The sequence below is a fragment of the Plecotus auritus genome, assembly GCF_963455305.1.
Source record: "Plecotus auritus genome assembly, chromosome: 11".
In the NCBI taxonomy this organism is placed as follows: domain Eukaryota; kingdom Metazoa; phylum Chordata; class Mammalia; order Chiroptera; family Vespertilionidae; genus Plecotus; species Plecotus auritus.
The window spans coordinates 38,234,334-38,248,266 of record NC_137777.1 but is presented as its reverse complement, the minus strand read 5'-3'; the positions used below and the strand labels follow the sequence as shown (position 1 = coordinate 38,248,266).

The window sequence follows — 13,933 nt, the reverse complement described above, 5'->3', positions numbered from 1 at the left end:
CGTGGTCAGCTCTGTTCCACGGGAGCCGTGCTGTGCTGCACGGGGCTTCCAGGTGCAGTTTCACTGGGGGAGTTCCACTTTCCCAGCCACGTGTTGCCTTGTATCTGATATCCCAGCTTGAGAGGGGAGGAAATTCTAAACATAGTAATTACCTTCACCTCAGGCCGTCAGCCAGACTTGGTCTCCACCTCCTCAGTGTGACTTCTGTCCCTGGGCCACCTCCAGGGCGCAAGGCTCTGGGCGCAACTGCTGTGGCTCAGGTGGCAGATGTGATGGCTGAACGCACAGAATGTGCTGCCCTCCAGGTTGCTGCACCTTAATGTCAGATACTTCCCCAAATTCATCCCGAAACTTCCCCTCTCTGCAGGCTTTAAAGGCAAATCCAAACCCAACCTTCTGAAGCAGGAGACGAGCAGCCTGGCCTGCGGGCTGCGCATTCTCTTCCGGATGTACATGGACGAGAGCCGGGTTAGTGCCTGGGAGGAGGTCCAGCAAAGGCTTTTAAAGTAAGACCCTTGGCTGAGTTTCTACCTCTCACCTGTGTGGCTACATGGTACAGAGCAGGAAAGGGCCACCAGATTCGCATGTGGGCAGAGTCCACATCCAACCCCATAGTCAGGAGCTGCGGGACCACGCTGATAACATGGGGCCAAGGCAGAGATTGTGATAATTAAATGCAGTCTGAGAGGAGAAGGTGCTTCTGCACAATTGGTGACATATGAATAAGTCCTGTGTATTGTTCCTGTTACAGGACAAAGGAGAAAGTTTTATCTCTTAAAACGTTTACAACTTTATGTTCTAGTTTTTAAGCTTTTTTGTGCCAGAGAGCTCATTTTTTTTTTTCAAACCAATCATTTGTGAAAGGGAGAACCTGCCTGCACTTCATTTGAAAAAAATATTTGGAGGGTTTTTTTGTGTTACTATTTTTTGCATTCTATTTTTACTTAATGACAACTTAATATTGTCTTTTAACATTTCAACTCACACTAAGGCTAAAACATCCTGAAAGACTACCATCATCTGAATAGTATTTTTGTGTGTTGTTGGGGAACAGAAGGTCTCAGCGACCAGTTAAAGACGTTTTCAAACTATATAAAAAGGTCCCTAATAGTCAGATATTCGCTACCCTCCACGGCTTCGTTGTTCTTGCTCGGTGAGTGTGCCAGCAGGTGGATGAGCACGTGTAAGAGGGAACCTTTTGTGTTGCAGTGTGTGCAGTGAAGCACTGAGTTACTTCCTTACTCTGACATCAGAGAGTCATCGAGAGGCCTGGACTAACTTACTGCTTTTGTTTCTAACAAAAGTTCTGAAGATAAGCGATAATAGGGTAAGTGTGAGACTGTGTGTCCAGGCCAGCATTTCTGGCTTAATAGAGTCAAAGTGCATCAACTGCAAACTCTGAATATGGGATGTATAATCATTGCTTGGAGACTGTATAGTTTATATTGCAATGTTAGGTAGAATTTCCCCAGAAAATTAAAATTTTATTTAACAAATATAAGATGGTTTCAACGACTAATACATGGCTTACAGAATACACATGCAGTCTGAGAGGAGAAGGTGCTTCTGCACAATCGGTGACATATGAATAAGTCCTGTGTATTGTTCCTGTTACAGGACAAAGGAGAAAGTTTTACTCTTAAAACTTTTACAACTTTATAGTCTAGTTGGAAAATTAGACCGTGGTTCCTGCTGGGCCTCCTACTTTTATTACCTGGAAAAAAACAGTGATAAATACTAAAAGTTTGTCAAGGAAATATCAAAATAAGATAGAAATTAAGTGAATATATGTATGAAGTGAGTCTTGAAAACCTCTGGTCTTTCAGTTCCATAATCAGCACATCACTGCTTCACGCAGACACTCTGTCTCCATGGTCAGTGCTCGGCTCAGTGATTTGTCTCTAAAGGGAGTTTTAGGTGGTGGTTTCAAATGCAAGCACTACTAATGGAGAAATTCATTTTTCCTCCCAGTTCAAAGCTCACGCATCATTCTACTACCCTCTCTTATGTGAAATTATGCAATTTGACTTGATTCCTGAACTTCGTGCTGTTCTTAGAAGATTTTTTCTGCGAATCGGAGTGGTTTTTCAAATTTCACAACCACCTGAACAGGAACTTGGAATAAACAAGCAATGATGGGAACTTAGTATTTTTCTCTTGGTGTTTACATCCCTCCGCTCTAAAAGGGTTACTGACTGGGAAAGTGCTTAGAACTAGAACTCAGTCTTGCAACGCTCCAGTCCCTCTCAGTGATGGACTGTGTGTGTCATGTTGAGCAGAAAGCCCATTTCCACAGTGTCAGCCATGCTCACAGGTCCTTCCTTGTCCTCAGTGGCAGGGAGAACCCCACATATTTTTGGCAGGTGTGGAAGTGAAACTTACCCAAAGAACTATAGATGTAAAGATTTGAACTTCTGCAGGAAGTACAACTCAGGAGAGCTGTATTTTGAAGGATAAAATGTTTATAATTGGGGAGTGGGGGAAGAAGAAATTATTGTTCACGGTAAAAGATATTTAGCAACTATGGTATTCTTATTCTGAGATTTTTGCACACTCAGACTACCTGAGATACTGCTAATCATCCTTCTGTGAAAAATGTACAGAGACGCAGGTCTGTAATATAAAAATCTTAAACATGATATAGTTCTTGCACTGTTTTCTTTATTTTCTTATTCATTTGCTAAATACCTATACTATTTTGTCAAATGCACTAAAAACTTGGGTTGAACTTTTTGTCTTTTTATTTTGTGGGGATTTTGGTTTTGCCCTTTTTGGGGGGTTGGTAACTTTGAAGGTTTAACATGCCCAGAAGCTGTTGGGGCCGATACTTGTCATGATCAACAACAACAACAAAAGGGTAGAAATATCCCTACTGACATAACTACCTGTAATATACTTCTCTTAGGGCTTTTAAAGATGAGCCATTAAAATAGAATGATCCTTCATGGACTGAACTTGAATCACTGCAAAATGAATCTAGGCTGCTGTCACTTTTTCTTTTGGGTGGCGGGGCTTGATGTAGATTTTATTCTGTGTACAGAACTTAATGTTGAATATATTAAAATAATTCTGGCATGGTTTGGGGAGGTTAGATTTACTGGAAATGTATTCATACTGTGAATTGTGCTCTGATGGTTAAAAATTACAAGATTGTCAAGCATTCCGTATTAACAGTGGATGTAGAAATTTTTTCAGATGGATAAAATGTATATGGTACAGATGTAAAGTTTTCTATGTAAAAAATTCTGTACAACTTTCTGTACAATATTGATTCTCATCTGGCATATTCTAATCAGGTTATAGGTCAATAAAGTTTTTGGATTATTTCATCAGTGCAATCAAACCTGTGTAATCCACGGCCCCATGTTTCATTGTTTTTTCTTTATTTTTTTATTGAAAAGCAAATAATTAGGAAAATGCTATTTTCTGCCAGAACTACAAATTCAATATTCTTTAGTTCTAAAGTTTTCTTTCCAGCTTCTGGCATTAGATTCTCCCCCACACCCTGCTTTCTCAATCATAGAATATTAATAATTTAATATTTTGTATATTTATTAATAACCCAGAATAATGCTACACTATTTGAGTAGAGAAAAGACACAGTAGCCCTAACCGGTTTGGCTCAGTGGATAGAGCGTTGGCCTGCGGACTCAAGGGTCCCAGGTTCGATTCTGGTCAAGGGCATGTACCTTGGTTGTGGGCACATCCCCAGTAGGAGGTGTGCAGGAGGCAGCTGATCGATGTTTCTAACTCTATCCCTCTCCCTGTAAAAAATCAATAAAATATATTTTTTTAAAAAGACGCAGTAAAGTTTCCTTCAGGTCAGCTGTGTGGTACAGCAGCATTAACAAGGAAAACGTAATATGTCAAGATCATTTATTTTTAAGGTTGTGCTAAAAAACAGGTAAGTGTTCAGCCTTTGCTCTCACACCTCCCTCTCTTAGACAGCGAGTAGTCACTGAACTATGCATTGGTAAGTCAACAGTATGTATTACCCCCAAGATGGAGCCCTGTTCCAGCCCAGCTGGACGGGAGCCACCATGACCTTCCAGTCTGTTTGGCAGGTTATTATTTCATGGTGTATAGTATCAAGGCTTTCCCTAGAGGAGACAGAGGCCTTCATCTAACTTTCATATGAAGAAATAAGAAAAAAAAATCTTTATAGTAAAATAAACAGTGGTTAGATTACAAATCAAGTATAAGATTTAGTGCAGCTAAATTTCAAAGTATAAAGTTCACACTCGAGGTGAACGTATCTGATCTTGCCTGCCGTGCATGTGTCAGCAGAAGGAAGTGTGAAGAAGCAGTGCCTGCATTGTTCTCTGCTGTGTGGTAAAGACGCTAAATAATTGTTTCTTAGAATTCAAATTTTTTAAAGGCACCTCTCATGAAGTGATTAGAAAGACTGAGTCACTTACTCAGGGTCCACAGTGGCACAGCGAGGATTCCAGTCCGTCTTTAATCCAGGGTGCGCCTGCCAGGGTGCGCCTGCCTCTCTCCACCTTCTAGAAACCTCAATTCCAGTTAAAAAATGAACATTGGTAATAAAAAGAACATTGGTAATAAAAATAATTTATTTCTATCAAGTAGTTAAGTCATATAAATTAGTAAACTCAATCCCTTAATTGGCACAGAAATAGAGGCAGAAGGATGTAACATTTTAGTGCATGGCTCGGGGAATAAAATCAATTATGACTCCCATCATTTATACTGAATCAGTAGTTATAAATAACATGGAAATAATTTGATTCTCATTACGTAGCAACTGGAATAGTGACAGCTAATGTATTTACTAATGAATTATTTCAATAGCAATAACAAGTGTACATATAACAGGGTTTCCTGGTTTTACAAGATTGTTAATACACTTGTGTTTTATTCATTCTACTTTATCACCGATAAGCGGAATTTACAATAATGCACGTATGGTAGTTGAGTTCGAGTTCATTACCACCCTGATTTATGGCAAAACTGCAAAAATAATTCTATATAACTCTACATTATATATAAATTAATCATGGCCTTTTATTTATGTACATAATATACATTATATACATCACCTTATACACAGATGACATAAGTAACTTCCAGGTAGGGGTCAGAGTAGCACATATTATTAAAGGTTCAGAGTAAACATCCCTTTCACCTTCGAAGGCACTGCTGGGTCCAACACAGGTTTATTTTAACCGTGTGCAGTAGACAGGCCCTGCCAAGTCAAAGTGCCTGGCTTTCCAGGAACCTGCTGGTGCTCTTGGTCCAGTTGCTCCGCCATGAACTGTTTCAGTGTTTCTGAGGTGCCCGGGCGGAGCCAGGGTTCAGTTGCTACAGAGTTTGATCCATCGTCACCCAAATGCTTTGTGAAGTCATCAGGGTCAACCAGTGAACTCTCGTCATCTAGAGGAAGCAAGAGAGACGTTACTCAGGTGGGTACCAGGCAGGTGATGTGAACACAAATCTGTACAGCTCTGCATTTCTCCACAATTTTATGTTCTAAGTTTACAGTTTTGTTCAGGTACCCCTTACTTTAGAGGTAGGAAAGCAAACCAGGGAGGGACCCAATTTTATGAAACAGAAAATGCAACTGAAAGTGACTCCATGGTACCAGCACCATCCCAAGCACAGCAGAGGAGGCCGCAGCCAACATTACTTTGGCCATAGGTGTGTGGCCATCTTACTTAGTGTCACCTTCAGCAAGGTTTTGGAAATACTCCCTATAACACTGCTTCAAGGAAATGAAGTCATTTCAGGAAAGCGTTAGATGGGATTGAAATGACTTCCATTCCACTCCATTAAGAGTGAGCTCTTCATTTGTGTTTCATTCTTTAATTGAATTGATAGCATTCAACTTCTACATCTATATTTTACTTACAAATATAATAGGAAAATCTGTCTTCCTACCCTGTGATGTCAATTTCTTTTTTTTTTTTTTTTTAAATCTCCTGGTCAGTGAAGGAGTAGCCCAGCAAAGGGACCTGTGCAATCAATTTAATCCACATCGTACCAAAAAGCTCCTGTTTGAAAGGACAACGTTAAAAAACAGTTTAGCAGTGGAATACCTTCGTAAAGAATAAATTCTTAAAATGCTGTCTTCTCAATTTAAAAATATCCCTGTTAAATATTCAACTTACTGCTTCTAAAAGAAATTGAGGAACAAGAAACTCACAAGTTAAAAGAAAATGCTTTTTAGCTAAAAAGAAAGCACTGCTTTCCCACTGTTCCATGTTTTTCCAGGTCTGATACGAAAAGTACTCCTCCGTCAGTTTGCCATGATTGCTGGTCTCTGTCACGGAGTTACCATCAGAACACATGACCCCTGACTGCTAGACAGAGTGTATGAGTAGTTTTAAAAACACAGTCTTAAAGGTAAGATCTAAAAATATCTTAAGAAAATTGCTATAAGAAAATAGTTCAAATAGATCCCTGTTTGCTAAAACTAAAAATACAGCAGGACTTACGTACTATAAAACCGTCCCATTGTCCTAACGACTAACATTGGAAGGGTGGTCCAGGCTGGCAGAGGAGCGCGCCAGTTGCCTAAGGAGCCGTCTGTCCTGCCTGCCAGTCACCAAGGCAATCGCAGCAGAGCCCAACATAAAGACTAAACTCTGACTTACACAAGGAAATCATTAACCTGAGGCTACTTTGTGTCCCCAGTATTAAAAGCCAAGTAAAAAGGTAAAATCGTTTTCTTTGTAACACTACTAATTTACAATGTGTGTGTAATCTAAAACACTGAATGTTTTAAATTTCTGATATTCTCTCACTTCAGTAAGGAAGCATTTTCCCTGCTGAAAGCAAGCCTGCACATCTTTATAAGCAGAAGCTTTATCTGTTTAGAACCCACTCAGAAAAGGGTACCCTCTATGGTAGGAAGGATCTGATGCAAAATTAATCCCGAGTACTGGTTTTGCAGGATAGTTGTTTTAGAGGCCCCTTAATTCAAAGGATTTCAAAGTCATTGCATCAGCCCCCCAGCCATAAGGGAAAGCTGCCATGTAAGCCTGTTGGACTCCTTTCAGAATTTGCTGTAGCCATTAAAGTTGGCCATTTACCTGTATTGATGGGTTTATTCTGGAGTTCATTCAATCTTCGCATTCGCTCTTCATTTCTCATTCTAATCTGATCAATATTTATACTGGACGCAGATTTCAAAGAGAGATCATCTGGTGGTACATTAGGAAGACTGTTATCCTGTAGTGAGAAAACAGAACTTCAGAAATGAAATGATCATTAACAAGAAATATGTTCAGAATAGGTAGGGGAATCAAAACACGTTCTTGCCCTTGATAAGTATACAGTGTGAACAAAATAAACCAAATGAAAAATCTAACAGTTACATTCTAACTCCTGGTGTTTATCCATGCAGGCTCAGATGAAGGGACTGTGTTTGTGATAACGGAAACACTGCCACACTGGACAGAGGTGGGCATAGCTACCATATAACCCAACAACTCTATTCCTAGGCATACACGCACACGAGGTGAGAAAACTTGTATACAGATGTTGAAAGCAGTATTCATAACAGACAAGTGGAAACAACCTAAATGTCCATCAGGTGTTGATTAAAAATGTAGACTATTCATAAATTAAATTTTATTCATCAATAAAAGGAATTAAGTCCTGACATACTATAACTTAAATGACCTTTGAAAGAAAAAAAGCCAGTCACAAATGACCTTTGAAAGAAAAAAAGCCAGTCACAAATGATCATATATTGTATGCCTGCATTTGTGTCCAGAAAAGCCAAATCTGTGTAGATAGTGGTGGGTAGGAACAAGGTATTGCCACCTGGTGGTAAAGCTGTACATACACACTCTAGAAACAGCATTCGTCATTTGGTCAGGGTTGTCTGCGTGTTTTATGTGACCTGTGACCTTGGGCATGTTATCTGTCCCAGAGATGTCATCTATATAATAGGCTTTCCAATAAATGGTATCACTTGCTTCCTGTGCCTTCTCAGAATTCCATATATTCTGCAAGTGGAAGGAGGGAGGCTAGGGTAAGGAATTATTATTTATAGGGCAGAGATCCTGTGCCAAGTACTAGGCTTATACTTACAGCCACCCTAGGAGATAGGAAAGTATTACTTCAAAGAAGCCAAGGCAGTGAGTTCAATAACTTGCTCAAGGTCATCCAGCTATTTGGTGGTAGAGCCTATCCATGTCCACCATATTATAGAGCAAGCACCCCTTGTTTACTGGACCACACCAATTTAGCATGGGCCAGGACCCAGACCTCACTCCTAAACAGAAAAAAAAAGTGGGGGGGGCATTCCATACATACAGAAGCCAGTCCTTTCAATTTGCTCCTCCTGCGCTCCCTTGCAGAGGGCAGCTGTGAGGGTGGAAGGAGGGCGTCCTCTTCAAAGGCAGGATATGTCTCACCGTACGCACCTAGAAGGACCACACAGGGAGAAGTCTGTTTCAAATCTTTTCACTCATTAAACCAAGACTGTGTCTTATTAGCTTTAAGATGTTATTTACATACAATAAAATCCACCCACTATAAATGTACACAGTTCAGTGATTTTTACAGAAGTGTGCAGTTGTCATCATGATCTAGTTTTAAAGCATTTCTGTCACCTCAGAAAGTTCCCTGTGCTCGCTGGCCGTCACTCCCCACTCCTGCCTGCCCAGCCCAGTGAAACAGCGGCCTGCTTTCACTCTCTTTCCCGAGACTCCACGTGACTGTCATTACACAATGTAATGTGGTCTTCCACTTTGGCATGTGTTTGGGGTTCATCTATTCTGTAACATATCAGTAGCTGATTCTTTTTCATCGTTGAATCGCAAGTACTCTGATCACATGGATATATGTCACATTTTGTCAATGTATTCACCAGTTAATGGACATCTCAATTTCTAGTTGGCAAGCTATTATAATCATTCATGAACATGTCTTTTTTGTGGTCATGTTTTCATTTCTTTGTAGTATTTTCCAGGAGTGAAACTGCTGGGTAACTTTACATTTAGCCTTTTTGAGGAACTGCCAAACCATTCTCAAAAGTGGTTTCACCCATTTTACATTATGAGGAAGTCCTAGTTTCTCACATCTTCACCAATGTTTGGAAGTCAGTCTTTTTTTTCTTCCAATTACAGTTCGCACTCAATATTATAATGAGGTCTAGTTATCTATCTTTCATGGATTGTACTATTGTATCTAAAAAGTCATTGCTATACCCAAGTTCTCGTTAGTTTTCTCCTGTTATCTTCTTGGAGTTCTTTTGTTTTGCATTTTACCTTTAGGTCTAAGGTCCATTTTAGTTTATTTTTGTGAAGGGTGCAAGGTCTGCGTTCAGTTTCTTTGCATGTAGATGTCCGGTTCTAGGCACCAATTGTGGAAAAGACTTCCTCCTCGGTTACACTGCCTTTGCTCTTTTGTCAGAGATCAGTGGACTGTACTTGTGTGGGTTGTTCCATCGATCTATTCGTCTCTCCTTTTTCAGTACCATGACTGTATCTTTACAGGACGTCCTGAAGTCCGGCAGCTCTTTTCAGTGTATAGGTCTCTCGCCTCCTTTGTTATGATTGTAAATGGAATTTTCTTCATTTCTCTTTCTCATAGTTGATTGTCTGTACTATACAGAAACACCACAGACTTTTGTATACTGATTTTTGTGTCCTGCAATTGACGTATGGTTGATTTCTAGTTTCACACCATCGTGTTGAAGGAGATGCTTGGTATGATTCCAGTCTTAAATTTAATGAGGCTCGTTGTGTCTCAACATATGGTCCTATCCTTAATGTTTCATGTGCACTTGAGAAGAATGTGTATTATGTTGTTTTTGGATGAAAAGTTTTATAAATAGTACTTAGTAAGCTGATAACCAGATGCCTCTCTTTTGCACTCAGTAAATAGTGCTTAGCATACAACTTTGTTTTCTTTTACATGCTCTACTGGGTGCAGGGTCTGAGCTCATGCAGAGGGAGTCTCTTTACGGGAGCTCTGGTGCCAGACAAGTCTTCCCTTCAGGTTTATCATCGTGGAGCTGGTTGGATGGTGCTTTTGCATCGTCTGGAATCTTAGGAGGGGGCTCTGCAGAAAGCCGTGTTCAGCCATTGGTGCCTGGCTTGGGGGGCCATAGGGTGGGAGCTACCAAATGACCTGCCGTTAGCTGCTACTTGTGCTAGGACGGGAGGTGCTTGGGAGAGGCTATGCTGTGACTCGAGGCTGGCTGGCACTAGACTGGGGACCTTTTGGGGGCACCATGATGTGAGCTGAGGCCAGCTACCACTGTGTCAGTTCTGTGCTGCTTGGTTTAAGCTACATTACAGGCTGGCTGCAACTCATGCCCAGCTTGGGGCCACGCAGCAGACAGTACAGGGCACACAGAGGCTAGCTGCTGCCCTCCTGGGGTTTTGTGTGCCTTTAAGGGATTTCAGGAGAATCCGCAGTGAACGCTGGGAGAGGTCACATATGGAGCAGCTACTGTTACAGGCTCCAGTAGGACAAACATGCTGGGTGGGGCGAACAGTACTACCAGGTTAATGGAGAGCTTAGATTGGTGCCTGCCAGCTAGGCTGGAGGAACACTCAACGAGCGAACAATGGTGCTTGCCCCCACTTCCTTCTAAAGTGAGTAAATTCAGAATGTGGGAGGAGGCAAGCACAGCCTTTACCTACTTCACCATTTTGACTTCTAAAATTAATTTTAGTTATTCTGATTTGGAAAGCATTGTAAATCACATTTGATGATTATTACTACGAGTGAAGTATTAATTTTGTAAATATTTTAAAAATATTTAAAGGAAATATGTTTAATATTTTAACAAATAGCTTGGTAAAATAAATATACTCACCAATAAAAGCACTATCAGATTCCAATAATGAATTTTTTAAAAAATCGTTAGGGTTATCTCTGGGCTAAAAGAAACATCATATATTAATTAGTATTTTTATTGGTCCCATGTGAAAAAAACAACATTTTACTAAGAGGCATAAGTGTCTACAAAATAGGATAGGGAAAGGTAGGACTAGCTGCTTTCCTCCTATTCTACATTCCAATGCCCAGAAAATACTGGGGGTTGGGGGGGCCTTTTATTAAGAGTTATATTACTGCTGATAAAAATAGAGTATATTATAAATCTTTAAACCATTGCTGAGATTCTGTATAGTGCACAATTTCCTCCATGCTAGGAAGTGGAGATGCAAAAATGAGTAAGCGTTTCTGCTCTGCAGTAGATCTCTCATAGTCCTGGCGAGAGAGACAGGCCCTCAGACAATGACAGCAGTTTCCAGAGAGACATAGAGTAGGGTAAAAAAAATTAACGCTAGGGTTCGGCTTGTAATGACCTCTCAGTGTGAGAGGTGACTTCACCTCCTCACCAGATTTCTAGGATGTGGTGAATCACTCCCATGAAGAGCTGTCATTTTTATAAGGAAACAAATTCCACTGAATTCAAATCTCTTTTTTAATACCCATTGACTCTGACTGCTTTCTAGCTGGATAATAACTGTGATAATAACAGCATCCGATATTTACCAAATGTTCTGAACCAGCTGTTCTTAGCACTGCACACATATTACCCAACCTCTCTTTTGCATCACAGCCCTCCCATAACTGAACAGAGTGCTAGAGGCCACTAAGCCCTATCTTCTCCAGATTCATCCTGTATTTTTCATATAATCCCGTTTCTAGGAAAAAGAGGATCTGAAAATTTATGAGCTTTTTTGTAAAAAGCCAAGACTGAACTTTGGCTTATGTTGAGTTTCTACTCAACAAAATATGGCAATAATCTTTTCACTGAGAAATGTGGTTACCTCTTATTAAGAAACCAACAGACCTGCAGAGTATCCAGGAAGCGGTATCAGTACATTTCAGGCCACACAGCCCCAGGAAAAGGAGCTCTAGGGTTCAAATCTGGGCTTTACTGCTTATTGGCTATGACACTGGCTAGCAGTTTCCTCTTATGTAAACAAGGATAAGCATGCCCTGGTGTGAACTTCAAAGAAATAAATGTCAAGTACCTTGCACAGGTACAGTGTGTGCTGTGGTAGCTGTTAGCAACATTGTCATTGTTATCATCATCACCAGGTAAAACCAAGCACCCACAGCTACTTCCTGGGCAACTATCAACACAGCTAGGGCTTTACTTTTATAACCTGAAAGCGAAGATAATACTACTGTACCATTTCCAACCTCGATCTTTTTTCTTGAATTCTGTCTCTTCTCTACTTGCAAGCTCCAATGGCTTGTCTAAAATGCATCTCAAGCCTACCATATCTAAACTAAGTTCTTGATTTTCTCCCCACCCCTACATTTTTTTACTCCTATTTCTCAGTCTCTATAATAGCAACGCCCAACCAAAAACCCTGAAGCCCATCTCTGACTCCTCTCATACCCCACAGTCAATATGTCAAAAATCCTCTCAGATCTCCTTTCAAAGTCAGTCCCATCACTTCCCCTGCTCCAGCCCAGGCTATGTCACCTGACCTCTCACCCAGATGACAGCAGTAGCTTCCTATCCCCTTGTCTATTCTCAGTGAATAATAGTGATCAGGGTAAAACATGAAATAAACCACACCGCTCCTTTGCTCAAAAACTTTGGAAGCTTCTCAACACATTCACCATGTAAAAGGCAAAACCCTATGTCAGCCTGTGAGGACCTGCAGTCCAGCCAGCCCCCCTCTCCCTCCAGGACTCGGATGCTCAAGCCTTCCTGGTCTTTTCACTGCTCCAGCCTGCACCAGGCCCCCACCACTGGGGCCTCTGCTTCCTCTGTCCCACTCCCTGACGTCCTCATTGGAATGTTACCTACTCAGTGATGCCTTCCAGGACCACTATTTCAAATTGTAAACTGCCTCACCCCAGGACTCGCAGCTGTCACTTTCTCCAGAACCCCACAATTCCAAATGCACTCTGTCTCTCCCTCGGACCAGAAGGTAAGCCTTCAGAGGGCGGGGATTTTTGTTTTGTTCACTCCTGTACCTCCAGCACCTAGAACAGTATCTGGTCGATAATAAGTATTCAATAAATATTTTGTTCAGTAAAATGGCTCATCCCTAACTTTTTCTTCACTGTTTGCACAGATGTCACCTCCTGGGGATAAGAGTGACTCCCTTACCTTCCTTATCTTCTTTACAGGCCCAACCACTATGGCAGATATTGATATTGCAAGTACTGTATTGATAGTTGCCAGGCCTGTCCCTTTGTGCTTGCAAATATTAATGAATTTAATACTTATATCCACCCTCAGAGACAGGTACTATAAGTAAAACTTGCCTGAAGTCACACAGTTAAAACCTAACTTGAACAAGCTCTAGTCTTATTCTAAGCTATTACAATATACTTTCTCTACTAATAAATCTCTAGCTACCCAATGCACTGATGAGACAAGATTTAAAATTCTTAATTCAATTTTCCTGAAAATTCAAAATTGGAATATTCATCATATTCCTAAAAATGCATTTTATACCCAAAAACAGTTTGAAAAATTAGAACTGGTTTCTTACCATTCTGTGATCTCGTACTTGAACACTTGGGACGGCATCCAAGTCCACTGTAGCCGATGGGGAAGAAAACCAAATTAAAAGGTTAGAAAGCATTTGAAAAGTAAAATAAATTTTAGAATATCTTTTGTGACTATCTCTGTACTGGAAATTACTTGTCCATCACATTACAGACTGCTTTTAAGATATTACTTACCAATAAATATAGCCCAGCATTCATTCTATCTAGTTGGGTAAAATTTTCCCATTCCCAATAAATAAGAAAAGTAAAATCATTGTGCACTTAGAGCTGATGCCTACAGGAAAAGAAAACAAGGCAGGATTCTTCACCATCTTCCCAGAATTCTACAATCTGTGTAGAAATTTGTTGAGTGGACTTTCTCACATGTAATTGAAGGAAGCTAACCTGGTTCCAGGGGGAAGATTTTGGATCAGTATCCCCAAGGCCCCTCTCCAATTTAACCAGCATTCCTATGTGTCGCTGA

General features: G+C 40.6%; 2 protein-coding genes across 4 annotated transcripts in view; one reads left to right on the top strand and one right to left on the bottom strand.

Moving 5' to 3' along the window:
* Nucleotides 1-3,325, top strand: part of ARFGEF1 (ARF guanine nucleotide exchange factor 1) — a 106,984-nt gene extending 103,659 nt beyond the window's left edge. For all 3 annotated transcript variants that reach the window (XR_013959302.1, XM_080646346.1, XM_080646345.1), the window contains exons 37-39: nt 368-506; nt 1,210-1,327; nt 1,972-3,325. Coding sequence is in view for 2 of the 3 variants with exons in the window: in XM_080646346.1 (XP_080502472.1) it covers nt 368-506; nt 1,210-1,327; nt 1,972-2,136 (422 nt within the window). In the remaining variant the exon portion in view is untranslated. The remainder of the gene's footprint in view (nt 1-367; nt 507-1,209; nt 1,328-1,971) is intronic.
* A 1,227-nt stretch (nt 3,326-4,552) lies between these two features.
* The window catches only part of CSPP1 (centrosome and spindle pole associated protein 1), a 114,067-nt gene continuing 104,686 nt past the window's right edge, over nt 4,553-13,933 (bottom strand). Inside the window, 5 exon segments of the mRNA XM_080646347.1 lie at nt 4,553-5,394; nt 7,053-7,191; nt 8,284-8,393; nt 10,799-10,862; nt 13,452-13,498. Of these exon segments, the coding sequence (XP_080502473.1) occupies nt 5,183-5,394; nt 7,053-7,191; nt 8,284-8,393; nt 10,799-10,862; nt 13,452-13,498 (572 nt within the window). The 3' untranslated portion in view covers nt 4,553-5,182.